The 17,190-nt window shown below is 46.0% G+C and overlaps 1 protein-coding gene across 1 annotated transcript in view; it reads left to right on the top strand.

Moving 5' to 3' along the window:
• The first annotated feature begins 6,210 nt into the window (after window positions 1-6,210).
• Window positions 6,211-17,190, top strand: part of METTL24 (methyltransferase like 24) — an 85,870-nt gene continuing 74,890 nt past the window's right edge. The window contains exon 1 of the mRNA XM_056856717.1: window positions 6,211-6,555. Coding sequence (XP_056712695.1) covers window positions 6,211-6,555 — 345 coding nt within the window. The remainder of the gene's footprint in view (window positions 6,556-17,190) is intronic.

The raw sequence follows: 17,190 nt of genomic DNA, 5'->3' as shown, positions 1-17,190 counted from the left end.
TTAGTCTGGAGGTTTTCAGGACAGGAAGCCAAGCCTTATTCATTCTTAAACTCTCCTCTTTCCTGTTAAAGTTGTGCTGATGTTTATGAATTTCAATGGCTTCTCTGTGCAATCTGACAAAATAGTTGGTAGAATTGTCCAGTCTTTCAGTGTCTTGGAATAAGACCCTGAGTCCTGTTTGTGTCAGTCCATGTTCAGCCACTGCTGATTTCTCAGGTTGGCCAAGTCTGCAGTATCTTTCATGTTCTTTTATCCTTGTTTGTATGCTGCGTTTTGTGGTCCCAATAGTTGTTTCCCCATTTGGAAACAAAAGTGGGCACGTGCACCAAAGAGCAAATTCAAATACCTTTATTGGCATAGTATAGTCACCGAAGAGCAGATATTAGCTGTAGCTAAATGGTGGCAATTGCGATGTCATATATTGTGCTAAGACGCCCACAACATGAATCTGTGTTTCGCATTCCATCTCCGGAGCGCAGAGGATTCTGCATCACCTAACTGGGGGTGTAGCAATTTTAGCAAGACCTACTCCTTGAAAAAAAATGTTGGAATGGCACCCACTTTCCCCCTTGCTGACCCGCGACATCCTCCAGAAATTATAAGGGAAAGTTGTGCCACTGGTAAGTCAACAATTAACAATATCTACAATGTAATCCTTTGAGAGTTATGTTTGCAGACATTTGTTAAAATTTATGAAACGTTATGAATATATTACTAGGCATTCATTGCTGCACATGACTTTTCCTACTTAAAAACACACACCTTTTTATTATTCTGCTTAAATGCTTCTCACAATTGTAAAGATACACAGGAGCATGCAAGGCTACATTGTACAAGTTTCAGTTTCTGAATCAAAAGTTTTGTGTCTCTCCCCAGGCTCTAGGAATGGATTTTGTTTGTTCTGGTTCATTGAACGAATTTCAAAGGCATTCTGATGAGTATAATTTTCCTTCTTCACCATCCTATGTACTTTACCATCCTATAAAGTAATTGTAGAGTTTATTTAGAATTTATGCTACAAGTAATTATGCTTTCTTTGCTGTCTTCTGTGTGACCCTTTATTTTCTCTCTCTCTCTAAGATTGGCTTTGTCCTTTCTTTAGGACAAGAGAGCTTTTGTCTGGCTGAATGTATCTAGCAACTGTTCAGTAAATGCTGACTGCTAGAATACGTGGGTATCAGGGCAGGCATTACTTCATTTCAGAGGCAAACACCTCATGGTAGCTGCCAGGCATTGTTATAGTGGCTGAACTGTAGTTATAACCCTGAAAGATGGATGATTTTGTAACAATCATAACAACCATGGCCTTTGAACAAGATTCTCTACACCACATTCTTTCTTTTCTTTCTCAGTTTGCTCCTACAGACGGAGGCTTGCATCAATCTTCCTAAAAACCATTCTTACGTTTTGCTGTACTGCAGACCACTTTTCTCACTTGCTTATTCTTTGCAGGCCACCACATTGTCATGCACTACAACTGTCATAGGGGAAACCACTCAAAATATAAGAACTGGCCTTGAAAATTAGTACCTTGATGGACACGACTATTTTCCTGTCTGGAAATCAAACCGGTGGTGCCTTTGCAGCGCTAAGATTACCCTAAGGCTCAGGCTGTGGAACTCATTCTCCGGGCCTCAGGAAGGAAGGTTAAAACCTCAGGGCCGTCAACCAGCCCACATACGGTGGCCTCTTTTGAAACTTCTGTGCACGGACCCTCCACACGTTGTGGCTGCGCTTGGCAGCCAAGTGCTGTACTCTATTAGCCACTCCCACTGCAATATTACTTTTAACTGTAAGATAATTCTGGACGATAAATGGACAATATACTAATATGTACTAATAGATGAAGGGCGAGGGGTTCCCTCTACTGGGAAGGCACATCAGAAACCCCATAAAACATGATCAACCCCCCTCTCCATGCTAGGGTCTCAGTAGTTATGAAAAGCGCCCCTCAGTCCAAGAAAAGCCAGGGGAAGAGGGTGGGGGTGAAGAAAAACGGGTAGGGGAGAAAGTTAAAAAAAAAGTATCAAGCAAAGTCTTTTGTTTCAGGAACACACTGCTCAGATGAATGGCTCTTTCCCCACATTGCTAGGGAGAGAATGCCAGGGTTTCAGCCGCATGACGTAAAAGGTGATCATTGTGTCCTAGTGGTTAGTATCAAACTAGGACTGGGGATTCTTGTGTTCATATCGTTTAAACTACGAAGCTTCCTGGGCTGTTCTTTCTCAGTCTAACATATGCAAACAAAGCTGTTGTTGAAGGAATAATAAACACTGCAAGTTATTTGATAAATTGGAAATGATTAAGTTAGTTGTGCCTGTCCAAATTCACAGCTTCCTTATGGAACAGTCCCCACTGGTATGTGGAAGTATCATAATTAGAATGGCTATTCAGTGTGACATCAGTAGGGTGACACCAGCCCATGAGTCTCAGGGTTTTAGATGCTGGAGCCCTAGGTTTCTTCCACACCAGGTGTTTGATCTGGCTTGGGTGCTAAAGAGAAGTTTACCATCTCTCCTAAACCAACCTTATTACAATCATTTTGGAGAGATCACAGCAAAGCCTTGTTAGGGAAAATCTGCCTTGTTAGGAAATTCTGGATCTTTCCCACTGCCACCCACATTGGTGCCATGTTCCCTTGTGTGCCACCAAAGAGCATTTTCGTTTTAAAAAAATGTAAGTAATTTTGTAACCCTATAGCGGTATGTCAATTACTAGTTTTAAAAAATACCAAAAGGACCTCAGGGGGTGGGGAGAAGAATGGCCACTGTGAGGGACTTGGTAGGGGAAATGCAGAGAAACCTGGTGTGTGGATACTGTTTCCTCTGTGAATGTCTTTGCAATTACAGCAGCTACAAGAGACCCATAAACCTTGGGGAAATAACCCTAGCAATTCTGTTCAAAAGTTACCTTGTGTGTGTGTGTGTTAGGTGCCGTCAAGTCTCTTCCGACTCATGGCTACCCTATGAATCAATGTCCTCCAAATCGTCCTTTCTTCAACAGCCTTGCTCAGGTCTTGCAAACTGAGGGCCGTGGCTTCCTTCATAGAGTCAATCCATCTCTTGTTGGGTCTTCCTCTTTTCCTGCTGTCTTCAACGTTTCCTAGCATGACTGTCTTTTCCAGTGACTCTTGTCTTCTCACAATGTGACCAAAGTACGACAGCCTCAGTTTAGTCATTTTAGCTTCAAGGGTCTGTTCAGGCTTGATTTGATCTAGAACCCACTGATTTGTTTTTTTGGCAGTCCACAGTATCCGTAACCCTCTCCTCCAACACCACATTTCAAAGGAATCTACTTTCTTCCTTTCAGCCTTAACTCTACTAAAAGTTAATATTAATATATTCCTATTTAATGAATTTAATAAAGGGTGGTAGAATTGGAGAGATCTAGAGAGAGGCTTGGATCGCCTCTGTGATTTGCAGCCCTTTTGCTCAGCTTCAGCTAGTGAGACAACTCACTTCTTTCCTGGACAGCCAGGATTTGGCCAGTTATTCATGCTCTGATCCTATCTGGATTGGACTACTGCATCATGGTTTATCTGCAGCTGCCTTTGGAAACAGTTCAGAAGCTTCAATCAGAGCAAAATGCATCAGTGAAGCAGCTAACGTGTGTATGATTTCAGGAATTTATTTACTTCTTTTCTTGTCTTACCTTTCCCATTGAGCCTCAGGGGATATATGGGCTGCCTAGGCACAATCCAAAGTGCTGGTTCTTACCTTTGAAGCCCTGAACAGTCTGGGACCAAGGTATTTAAAGGGTTGCTTGCACTGATAGAAACTAGCCATTGGATGCAGTCTTCTGAGGAGGTCCTTCTCTTTGTGCCTCCACCTTCAGAAGTGAGGTGGACACTCACCAGAGAAGAGCTTTTTTACACAGGCACCTTGACTTTAGCACTCTCTTCTCACAGCCATTCACTTGATATCTATCCTGAGTAGTTTTAGGCCCAGGGCAAGAGTTTTTTTGCAATCAGGTGAACATGATTGTGAGGGAACTCTTCCTTGTGAATTCTATGCTCTTTCATCTAACTTCTATTCATCATTGTGATGATACCACAATATTTTATGATGCTAAAAAGCTACTTTCTTTACAGAGGATTGTTAATTGTCCTTATTTTGTCCTCACAGCCATCTTGGGAAGTATGTTAGGCCGGGAGAGTGACTGGCTCCAGGTCAGCCAGTAAACTTTATGGCAATAAGGATTTGAAACCGGGTCTCCCACTACACCACACCGGCTGCACCCACTGTAGTTCTATGACGAACTGTTCCACAGGCACAGCCATTTATACGATATCTGGAAATCATTCCTCTGGGTCCAGTCCAAGCTGGAAACAAGTCCCCCTGCTTTATCTCATTGCGCCCCATACACACAGACTCCTTCCACGGGGTAGCTGTGTCAATTTGGGTAGAATCGTAGAACCATCGAGTTGGAAGGGGCCATAGAGGCCATCTAGTCCAACCCCCCGCTAAATGCAGAATCAGCCTAGAGCAGTGGTTCCCAAAGTGGGCAGTACCACCCCCTGGGGGGGATTACCTAGGGGGGCATTAAGAGGCAAGGGGGCAGCAGGGGGGTGCTAGAGGTGGGCCCCTTCAACTGTGTTGTTGGATAGGGTAGGGGGCAGTGGGGTTGAGTCTGTGGAAGCAAGGGGGCGGTGGCCCCATGTGATGGCATCAAATTTTTACTAGCGGATAGGATACCTTCTGTTTCCGAATATGTGGCGGAAGTCCTGGCGATTGTTATTAAAAACAAAATAAAGGGTAAAGAAACAAAAAAATAATAAAATTAACCGAGGCAATTAATAGATACTGGGAAAACACACAAATGGGTGCTGGCAACAGCTGTGATGGACATTAGGCCTTGGTTTTTTTACTTGTCGCTGGGGAGAATGTATTATTACAGCATTATACAATTTCAATATTGTCATCTTCAGAGTTACATAAAATAAAAACAATTTCAAACTAATCAGCCTAATCAGTAATGATTTTTTCTGACTTCCCCTCTCCCCTCCTCTATCATATTGATATCTATTTAATCCCCTCTGCATTTGTTTTCTAATTCATTATAATTCATTGAGTCATTTCTATAAACTACATATTATCATCCTATATACTTTAATTGTTGAATACTCCATCCTTTCATCATCAATCAACTGAATTAGATTAAGTCATTGCCTTTAACATTTCCCATATTTAATTCATTTTTTTACAATAGGTTATCCATGCCTCCCATTCTCTCATATATTCTTCATTGTCTTTTTGATTTACTAAAGCAGTAAGTTTAGCCATTTCTGCTAGTTCAAACACTTTATGGGATCCACAGTGTTCTAGACCGCATCCTGGTAAAGGGCTTGCAGCGGAGGCCAACCCCCCCTCCCTGCAGCAGCATCTTCATTTAATATATTTATTCATTTAATATATGGATATTCATTTAATATATCCATAAGACCCAAAGTGTTCTATTTAAAAAAAAATATTGTTTTAAATTTTCTTCGTTTAATATATTTATTCATTTAATATATTGATATTCATTTAATATATCCATAGGACCCAAAGTGTTCTATTTTTTATTTTTTTTAATTTTTGATTCATTTAATATATTTATTCATTTAATATATGGGTATTCGTTTAATATATCCATAGGACCCAAAGTGTTCTATTTTTTTAAAAAAATATTTTTTTAAATTTTTCTTCATTTAATATATTTATTCATTTAATATATCTATTCATTTAATATATCCATAGGACCCAAAGTGTTCTATTTTTAAAAAAATATTGTTTAAAATTTTTTTTCATTTAATATATTTATTCATTTAATATATCCATAGGACCCAAAGTGTTCTATTTTTAAAAAAATATTTTTTTAAATTTTTCTTCATTTAATATATTTATTCATTTAACATATGGGTATTCGTTTAATATATCCATAGGACCCAAAGTGTTCTGTTTTTTAAAAAATATTTTTTTAAATTTTTCTTCATTTAATATATGGGTATTCATTTAATATATGCATAGGAGCCACAGTGTTCTAGACCGCATCCTGGTAAAGGGCTTGCAGCGGAGGCCAACCCCCCCCCTCCGTGCAGCAGCAGCAGCAGCAGCAGAGGCAGCGCCCCAGCCTCCCCCCGCCCCCAAGCCCTTGCGAGAGGCGTCTCCGGCCCCTCCCCTGGGGGCCGAGAGGCGGCGGGCCGGGCGGGCTCCCAAGGCGGCCGCCGGCATGAGCCTCGCTGCCCCCTGCTGCAGCGGCTGCCGGGCGGCCAAGGAGCGGCGGCCGGGGAAGGGCGCGCTCCTCCGCCTCTGCCTGCTCTCGGCCGCGCTCGTCCTGGGCCTGCCGCTGCTGCTCGGCCGCGCGCGGGACTCCGCGCTCGCCGCCCCGCAGCCCCCGCCCCGCAGCAACAGCAGCAGCAGCAGCAGCAGCAGCCGCCGCCGCCCAGCCCAGCAGGCGAGCGAGGCGGCGGCCGGCAGGAGGCGAGGGACCTACGTGCGGAGCGGCCGCCCGAGGAGCACCGCGCCGCCCACCTGCTGCCTCCAGGGGGCGCCGCTGCGCTCCAGCCGCAGGAAGGTGAGGAGGCGGCGGCGGAGGCGGCAGGGTGGAGGGGGGGGGGGTGCTGCTCTTTTGGCCTCCTGTGCAGGGCCGGTGCCAGTCATTTCTGCGCCCTAGGGGAACGACTTGTGCCCCTCCCCCCCTGTTAACCAATTTTCAAAAACAGAGGTCTGGTAGAAAAATAAAAGCGCAAAACTTTTTTTTTTTATAAGGCGTTATAATTATGTTGCATAGCACTGTTGTGCTAAAAAGGTCAAGGTCAAGGTCCCCTGGGCAAGCACCGGGGCATCCCTGACCCGTGGGGTGACGTCACGGCCCGACGGTTACTAGGCAGACTTTAGTAGTAGAAAAGAGCAAGAGTCCAGGAGCACCTTAAAGACTCACAAAAATATTTTCTGGCAGGGGATGAGCTTTCGTGAGCCACAGCGTGAGCTGTGGCTCACGAAAGCTCGTCCCCTGCCAGAAAATATTTTTGTGAGTCTTTAAGGTGCTCCTGGACTCTTGCTCTTTTCTACCACTTTGTGAGTCTTTCAGGTGCTCCTGGACTCTTGCCCTTTTCTACTACTGCAGGCAGACTAACACAGCGACCCACTGTGAATTAGGCAGACTTTGTTTGCGGGGTGGTTTGCCGGTGCCTTCCCCAGTCATCCTCCCTTTACCCCCAGCCGGCTGGGTCCTCTTTCACTGAGGAAGGACGGAAGGCTGAGTCAACCTGGAGCCGGCGACCTGGAACCGACTTCCGTCGGGGTCGAACTCGGGTTGGGCGCAGAGCTTGGGCTGCAGCACTGCAGCTGACCGCTCTGCGCCGCGGGGCTCCTTATCGTGGTACTTATCCTAAAATTTTAAAAAAAATGTAAATTGTCAGTTGCATTTTTTCCCCAAGCAACTAATCGGTTTAAAACTTTGCAGCTTTGATAAACCAGAACGATAATTGGTTCTTGTAGGTTATCCGGGCTGTGTGACCGTGGTGTTGGTATTTTCTTTCCTGACGTCAGGAAAGAAAATACCAACACCACGGTCACACAGCCCGGATAACCTACAAGAACCAATGAACTCTGACCGTGAAAGCCTTCGACAATATTCAGAATGATAATGTAAAATTTTTGGGGGACTGGGAGGCTTGGAGAATGTACTGTGAAAATCATTTTTTAACGGGACCCTTTAAAGGATACTCTTTGATCTAATCCCTTATTTACACTTTGTATTAATTTTTTATATTAGGTATTGATTAATAATGTTGGATACGATACGAACAGGTTAATTAAAATAATATTGGGATTAGTTCCGTTAGCAAAAATTTATACAATTTATTTTTAGATGGAAGAGGGAGAGGAGGAAGTCACTTTATTGTTAAATTAGAGATATTACTTGTTTTTCTTTTTATTATTACTATTATATTGTTTCTGTTGATATACTAAATGAAGAAAAATAAAAAAATTATTATTAAAAAAAAAAAAACCTGTGCCGCTCAGGCTAGTTATGCGCCCCACTGAGGTCTGCTCTCTAGGCGACCGCCTAGTTCGCCTAATGGTAGCACAGGCCCTGCTCCTGTGAGCAGCTTGTGGGGGATTGGAGTTGGCCCTCCGTGCCTGCAGGCTCAGCCGGGCACCGTGCTCCCCGCAAGCAAAGAGTGCCTCTGAGCATGTGTTTGACTCTTGGGGCCCTGAGTTTAGACTACGCCCATGCTGTCAGTTTCTCAAAGCCATGCGACAGCCCGTGTTGTCTGTTCTGCTGGCCGCAGCGAAACAATGGGATGGCCGTCGGTGACGTTCCATGGAGGCCTTTTCTGGAAAGAAGGGACATCGGTCGAGCTTGCTTTTTTACACTCTTGGTCAACCGTGCGCTGAGATGTTTGATGGGGCTGCCGAATCAAATGTTCTGAAGTGAAAATGGAAGCAGTTGGGTCTCAAGAAGGGTCTTCTGAGGATTGCTGTGAAAGTGGGCAGAAATATGGGATACGTCCTAAAATAAGGGCTACCTCTTCCGCAATAAACGTAAAGCAGTAAAGCTGCAACCTTGAGCAAACACGTTCAGTCTAGTCTTAGGTGTTTATACTCAGAAGTAAATTATTCTGTGCCCTAGGAGGTTTAATTTCAGGTAAGTGCGGATAGAATCTTGGCTTTACTAGGAAGTAAGCCCTGCTGACAGGAATGGGCCTTACTTCCACGTAACATAGGCAGAATTGCATGGCATGAGTTCTAGGCTGGTGACTTGTCCGACGGCATTTTGTATGTTCTTGTGTGTGTGTGGGTGAATTTGCGTACCACGAGGCTCAGGTTTGGGAATGTATGCCTGTCTGCTCAGTGGGCTGCATGCAAGTACCAGGTCCGTCGAACCAAAGAGGTCATAACAGACAAAGTAGCCCGTAGGGTGAAAGGCTGAAAGGGTTGGCCTGCTTTTGAACAACCCTGGTTGAAGCAGTACAAGCTCTTTGTGGTTCTAATGAGGGCAGAGTTGAGATCCGATTTAATGACTTCCAGCATTTGAGCCTGGCTCAGTTTAAAGCTGCAATTAAGCCAATTAAAATTGGAGATTTTTTTTTTCCTGAGCGAACTGGATCCGGCTGCAAAAATGTGAAGCAGACCCAAATAGCCATGTACTTCAGGGAAATGTTTCCAGATCTGTTCTGAATCCTGACATTATGTCTCTTCTGGATGATGACTCTGAAACAATAGTTGGTGACACTAATTGTCCTTTTAAAATGCGGCAGATGTAGTGTAGAAAGAAAAGCTGTGCAGTCTTTCATTTCAGATAGCTTATTTTATAACTCTTTTTCTTCCTTTAATCCTGATGAAGTCTCTTAAAAGCCCAAAATACATGAACGGTAATAGCATGTCTCAGCAACAGTACTTTGCTGGTCCCCACCCTCTGCCCATTTCACCATGTACCTGAATGCTTGCAAATCTCTTTGGGTTTTGTTGAAAATGAAGAATGGAAAATGCAATTGTAGTTTGAAAGTTAAGAGGAAATGAAGCATAGAACTGTCTTGTGCTTTTAGTAGAATATTAGCATAGCCAGCAAGGTTTTCAAAGGTTGCGCGCATAATCAAAAAGTAAAAACGAATATAGAGCCTAAAGCTTTAAGGAGTTGAACACATGAAGCTGCCTTATACTGAATCAGACCCTTGGTCCATCAAGGTCAGTATTGTCTACTCAGACCAGCAGTGGTTCTCCAGGGTCTCAGGAAGAGGTCTTTCACATCACCTACCTGCCTAGTCCCTTTAACTGGAGATTCCAGGGATTGAACCTGGGACCTTCTGCATGCCAAGCAAAGGCTCTACCACTGTGCCACAGCCAGTTACAAATGGTCTGCAGATTGATTTAAAAGTTTGATAATGTTCACATTCACAAATATTTGAATTTTTTTGTCCTTGATCATAATGCAGTTCTAAATTAAACCACAAGGTTTAGAATTTTAAATGGGCAGGGGGAGCCAGTGTGATGTAGTGGTTAAGCGTGGCAGACTCTAATCTGGAGAACCAGGTTTGATTCCCCACTCCTCCACATAAAGCCTACTGGGGTTCCATGCTCACTCGACCCACATTTTCGAATTCAAAAATTGCTATGCACCAGCAAAAGTCACTAAGCTCCAATCCGGAAGCGTCTCCCCGCTCCTTGAGAATGCTGCTTTGTAATTGGCTGTAGTGCTTACTGTGAGGAAAACGTCCAGTTCCCCCCCCCAAGTGCCGTGGTAAAATCTATTTCAGAAAAAGTAGCTCTTTTAAAGGAACGGAATGTGGGGAGGGGGGGAGAAACCTAAGCATCATTTTAAAACCCATTTTTATGTGATGAAGAACTCTGGCTGGGAGATGTAAACTCAGGAAGCATTTGAGTCCCCACCCCCTGAAGCACTGCTTTGTAAGTAGTGCTTACTGTAGTAAGCAGTTCCACTCTCCTGTGCTTTGGATTATGCATGGAGAGGAGGACGATTTGACCCAGGCTGATTTTGGGAGATAGAAGAATCAGGATTTAACAACAGGAATACCCTGGATTTGCAAGGGCTGGCTGCGAGGTTATCGCTAATGGATGGAAAACTCATGCATAACTCCAAGGAACGACCAAGTCAGTCCGAGGGTGGACATGAGTCCAAGTACCCATGCATAAATGACCAAAGTGTCCTTGGGCCAGTCACAGTTCTCTCAGAACTCTCTCAGCCCATGTGGAGGCAGGCAATGGCAAACCACCTCCCAATGTCTCTTGCCTTGAAAACCCTATAGGGTCATCATAAGTCAGTTGTGACTTGACGACACTTTCTACCACCACACCACATAAGGAAGGAATCCACGTTAAAACTCCCTTAAGGATTCCAACACTTCTAAGGTCTGTTTGTGGTCCAAACCAGATGAGATGCTGGAAGATCCGACTGATCTTCCCAGCATTTCTGAAAGGTACATTGCACCTCTGGGGGAATCAATTTGGATTACTCTAATGGTGTATGTGTGGGGAGCGGGGTTGTAATCCTTTCTGTTCCTTGTGATTTAGCTAATCAAAACTGATCTACTGAGCTCTGGAATGGAGAAATGTCTGGCAAACAAGTGTTCTAGGACTGAGAATCCCACTACACCACACTAGCTCTTCCCTCTCTCAGACTCTTGAGAACTTCCTCCATACTGCAGCCCTACTCTGAATTGTGCGGCCGCTATTTCAATGTTTAAAAGACTGGGGAGGCATAGCATGGGCCTTCTGGCCTCACATTAGGTCATAGTATACGCTTTCTGTCACACTGCTCCATAGTAAACCCTCCTTTGTAAATGTTTGCCACCCCTTTGTACCCCTTTGATGGTCTCTGATGCATTTTTGCTGGGGATAAATAACTGATCATGAGGTATTCCTGGAATTTCTTCGGGTGGGGAAGCCCCATGCATAAGGTTTTGAGAATTCGACTGCAAATACTGTGCAGTTAGAGAGCAGCAGATCCAGCGGAAACAGACCATGCATAAAAGGCCTTGGTTATTCAAACCAAATGCAGATTAAAGAGAATAGATGGAGTAAACAAACACTGGCTTAAGGAAGAAGAAGAAGAAGAAGAGTTGGTTTTATATGCCGACTTTGTCTACCACTTAAGGGAGACTCAAACCGGCTTACAATCACCTTCCCTTCCCCTCCCCACAACAGACCCCCTGTGAGGTGGTGAGGCTGAGAGAGTGTGACTTGCCCAAGGTCGTCCAGCTGGCTTCATGTGTAGGAGTGGGGAAACAAATCCAATTCATCAGATTAGCCTCTGCCGCTCATGTGGAGGAGTGAGGAATCAACCCCGGTTCTCCAGATCAGACTCCACCTCTCCAAACCACCGCTCTTAACCACTACACCACGCTGGCTCTCGCTGGAAATGTTTTACTTGACCATCCTGATTAAAGTAGTAGAAAAGAAGAAGTGAGCTGTGGCTCACGAAAGCTCATACCCTGCCAGAAAATATTTTTGTTAGTCTTTAAGGTGCTACTGGACTCTTGCTCTTTTCTACTACTGCAGACAGACTAACACGGCTACCCACTGTGAATTATCCTGATTAAAGGCTAGTGATGTACTTATCTTTTGTGAACATATATTAACAACATCCTGGGTGCTGAAACACAAAGGAATTCTTAATTCAGTGAGAAATGGAGACCAAAGATACATGTAAATTAAAATCCATGGGGCTTAAGTAGACAACCAAGTTTTGCAATGTGTACCAATAGAATTAAGTGATCTAGCATCTAACAGCCTTATTAGCCCAGTTGGGGGCAAGCTCATCAAGGCTTAAAAGCTAAGTAAGGTTGGCCACAGTCAGTACTTGGATGGGGGACCACCAAGGAAGTTCATGGTTGCTCTGCAGAGACAGGCAATGGCAAACTACCTCTGTGATCAAACTTATTTAGCCTGAGAACCCTAACAGAATGAGAGTAACCAGGTATTGTGGCTTCAGGCCACTTGTATCTGTGAGGATAGCTATGAGAAAAACCTTGGGGAGTTCTTGCTCAAATATTGTCAGGCTAAAAGAGCAGACAGAGAGATCTTTATGTTTGCCATAAAAAGCTGCTGTTTTCTTGACAGTTGTTTTCAACAGCAAACAAACCAATCCCAGGAGCACCAGCCTCATCCTGGTATAAAAGCAAAGCAATCCTGGCCTTAAAATATTATACAGGAAGCCTGGATTTATTTTCAAAGCAACCATGCAAGGGGGAAAAGTACTGATCTTTTCATTACTTTTTAAAGCACTTTCATTCTCCAACTGAGGCATCAGCGTCTTGATTCGTGGGTTATTTCCCTCCATCTTCAGGGTAGGCAGGGCTAAATTTTTATTGGCTTCCTGTCTCCCCCTGGTGGGAAATAGCCTGCAAAACCCAGTTTTCGTCCTGCCTTGGAAGGGTGAGCAGGGTGTAAGCACTCTATGCTTACTGCTTGGCATATATATATACTTACCTTTAGCTCCTTTTCTTGTTTGTTATTGTCTGTAGTTGTGTTGTCCTTTCTGTCTACCTTCCCCCCCCCCTTCCTTCGTGCTTCGAGAACTAGTACAGGGAAGGGAGCATTGTTGGTTCCCGTTAATTAACGGGCCCCTAACATGGCGGACGCCACGAGAGAGAGGGAGGATGATCTTTTGTCTGAGTCAGACTATCATACGGGGCTAGTGCAATCCGCCCAAAAGGACTCGGACCCTCCCAATGCCCGCAGCAGCGAGGCCTTCGGGAGCACGGAGCAGGAAGTCTCCGAACCGGCCACGGACGAAAAGCCCAGAGGCAAAAGGGCGCGAAAGTCCGCGTCGGTTTTAAAGCGCGCGGCCCCGGCTCAGCAGATCGGAAAGCACAAAAGAAAGGGGCTCAAGGTCGGCGCTTTTTCGAGGGCCGGGAAGAAGTCTCCCGTCGGCTCGAAGGGCTCAGAGGGCGTAGCGAGTACGTCTGTGCAGGCGTCCTCTCTGGCGGCGGAGCCTACACCACCTCGCGAAGCAGGTAATGCCCCTGCCTTTGCTATTAATACGGGCGGCCATTTTGGCGCGTTTTCAGGCGGTTTTTTCCCCCCTCCTGTCCCAGGCGGCCATTTTATGCAATGTATGGCTCCCCAACTGCCTCCCAATTTCCTGATGGCGGGAACTCAGGCTCCTAGTGTGCCCAGTTCAGGGGACCCCATTCCTTCCCTCATGGGCAACCGCTCCCTTTCTCGCGAGGAGGCGGACGCTATGATAAATTCGGCCTTGCAGAGACAATGGCAGGCCTTTCATGATTATCAGATGCGCATACAGTCTCTCCCTATGCAGGGGCAAGTCGCCTCTCCCACCTCTAATTCAACTTCTAATTATTCGAGAGAGGGAGATATGGCAGACCCTAGGGAGGGGTCATCGGGTGCTCAATGGCCCACCAAAGCGGCATTGAAAGCACACACCTCACAAGGTGCTGATGTGGTGTTGGATGTTAACTCTCAGTATTCCTCCCTCGATTCCGGAGAGGAGAAAGAGGAGGGTGAATTCGAGTCCGATGAAGAGGCAATTCAGGGGGAGGAACCCCAGATGCGACTCTTTAATGCAGATGACTACCAAGCCCTTTTGGCTAAGGCCCTATTGGCACTTGACTTAAATGAACCATCTGCGGTTATAGCAGAGGACAAAAATAACCTGAAGCAGGGAGTGCCTGAATGCTTTCCACGTCAGAAAGCCAAGCACAACCTGGTCCCTTTTCCTGAGTTTTTTCAAAGAGCTGTCCATGATGAGTGGAGTAACCCTGCTGCTAACAGACAGACCCCGCAGTCGATCAAAAAATTGTACTCCCTTGCACCCCACGCTATGGACCTTCTTAGGGTTCCTCTGGTAGATGCTCCAGTGGCTGACCTTCAAAATCCAGGTCTGGTTCCCGAGGACGGCATGGGTTCCATTAGGGACCAACTGGACAAAAAAGCAGACGCCCTAGCTAAAAAATCCCATGAAAACACAGCTCTAGCTATTCAGGCTAGTGCTGCAATCTCTATTTTTGCCCGAGCTTCATTCTTGTGGGTGAAGAAGCTCATCCAACTGATTCCCCCTAACAATCAGAGAGTGATCGGGGGTTTGGAAAGGGTTCAGTCGGCTATCACCTTCATGGCTGATGCATCACTTGACTCTATGTCTTTTTCAGCGAGGTCCATGGCCTCGGTTACCTCAATCCGCAGAGCTCTCTGGCTCAGAACATGGCAGGCGGATTTTAAGGCCAAAACAACGTTGATGGCATACCCCATTCAACAGGGCAGACTATTTGGAGACAAACTGAATAATATATTGGTAGAGACGAAGGACAAAAAACGTGTCATGCCAAAGCAATTCAAGAGGGAACATAAGTCCCAATCTTACCAGTCCTTTCGTCAGTTCAGAACACCTAACAGGTTTAGAAGTGACACCAGGAGAGGCTCCTGGAATTCCTCAAGATCCTTTCGGAAGGGAGGCAGATTCTCTAGGTCTCAGGGTCAACAACCCCGGGCTGAAAGGGGAGACAAATTCCCCAAGCCTAACCCACAGTGACTCAGACCTAATACCGATCGGGGGGAGGCTGCAGTTTTTCAGCTCCAGGTGGGCCAGTTCAGACACGGACAATTGGGTTTTCCAAATTATTTCTCAGGGGTACCTTCTGGAGTTTTCCTCCCCCCCGAAGGACCGCTTCCTACGTTCGCCGGTGCCTTCCAAAGTGCAGACACGGGACAGGTCTCTCAGAGCCATAAGGCATCTTTTATCTATCAGAGCCATCGAACAGGTCCCTGCTCTCGAGAAAGGCCTGGGAGTATATTCAATATTCTTCACGGTCCCCAAAAAGAACGGGGACTGGAGGGCCATCCTCAACCTGAAATACTTAAATCGAAGGATGCCCCGAAGACGTTTCCGCATGGAGACTGTAAAATCAATTATAGACTCCCTTCTCCCAGGCACATTCATGACGGCAGTGGACCTGACCGAAGCATACTTACATCTGGCAATACACCAATCTCACAGACGTTTCCTCAGGTTCAATTTTGGCCCCAACCACTACCAGTTCAGAGCCCTCCCATTTGGGTTGACCTCTGCACCACGAGTCTTCACGAAGACTCTCGTGGCAGTCATAGCCACTATCAGGCAGGAGGGAATCCAGGTACATCCGTACCTGGACGACATCCTGATCTGTGCACAATCTCATCACCAGTCTACTTTACACACAAACAGAGTGGTTCAGATTTTGCAGGAACACGGTTACGTCATAAACTTCCAGAAAAGTTCCTTAATTCCCTCCCAGTCAATGATTCACCTGGGAGTGAAAATAGACTCTTCCATCAATGCTATTTCTCTTTCCCAGGAGCGGATCCAGAAACTAATCAAATCTGCTTCCTCCGTAGCCAGTTCCAGAACAGCAAGGATCATGTCACTAGCGCAACTACTGGGCCACATGGTTGCTTGTATGTCAGTGGTTCCGTGGGCCCGATTCCATTCCAGGCCACTCCAATGGCAACTTCGCCCTTTTCAACAAGAAATTGCCCGAAAGAAAGACAGGATCATATCCCTCTCAGCGGTGACGCGAAAGAGTTTACACTGGTGGCTGGACAGGGGAAACCTGTCCAATCACTCCTTTTACATTCATGCAGAGCCAGCACAGATAGTCACGGATGCCAGCCTAGAGGGTTGGGGGGCCACATATCTGACACATTCGACACAGGGCCGATGGTCGGTGACAGAGACAACATTACACATCAACGTGCTGGAGTTGAGGGCAGTAAAACTAGCCCTCAGAGTTTTTGCCCCCTTGGTCAGAGGGTTACATGTCCTAGTCAGAACGGACAACACCGCGACCAAGGCTTATATAAACAAACAGGGAGGCTCCAGGTCATCAGCCCTACACTTGGAAGCGGTTCAGATCTTTACCTGGGCCCAATCCAATCTAATGTCGATCCGAGCCGAACATATCAGGGGTGCTCTGAACGTGCGGGCGGATCAACTAAGCAGGCACTTCGCGGACGAAGGAGAATGGTCCTTGGATCATGCAGCCTTCGGTCAAATTACATCTACCTTCGGAGACCCTCTGATCGACTTGTTCGCCTCCGCAGAAAACCACAAGGTAGGAAGGTTCTTCTCAAGGTATTACCAACCAGAAGCGGAAGCCACGGATGCCCTACTGAGCCCGTGGCCCCAGGGTCTACTCTATGCGTTCCCACCCCTTCCCATCCTAGCCAAAGTGCTGAGAAAGATCAGACAGGAGAGAGCAGAGGTCATCCTAGTGGCTCCCTTCTGGCCGCGTCGCCCCTGGTTTGCAGCCTTAAGGCAAATGTCATGCCAGGATCCTTGGAAAATACCGACTCAATGGGGAACTCTGAGCCAGGGTCCACTGATCCACCCAGACCCTCATTGGTTCTGCTTAACCGCCTGGCGCTTGAGCGGAAAGCTCTCTTAGACAGGGGCTACTCAATCGAAGTAGTAAATACCATCTCTGAAGCTCGCAAACCATCTACCAGGCGTATTTATAATTCATCCTGGAAGGCCTTCGTCCACTGGACAAGGAGAAAGAAGTTAGACCCATTACATCCAGGACCCCAGGGGGTTCTCGAGTTCTTACAAGAAGGTTTGCGCCTCAAATTATCTGGTTCCACCCTGAGGAGACAGGTAGCTGCCATAGCCACCGTTGTTCCAGAACTTGAAGGGACCCCGACTTCCAAACACCCTCAGGTCTTGGCCTTCTTGAAAGGGGTAGCTCAG

This window comes from Euleptes europaea, chromosome 10 (genome assembly GCF_029931775.1).
Source record: "Euleptes europaea isolate rEulEur1 chromosome 10, rEulEur1.hap1, whole genome shotgun sequence".
Taxonomy (NCBI): domain Eukaryota; kingdom Metazoa; phylum Chordata; class Lepidosauria; order Squamata; family Sphaerodactylidae; genus Euleptes; species Euleptes europaea.
Note: the sequence above shows the minus strand (reverse complement) of the source record. Positions and strands in the feature narration are given on the sequence as shown.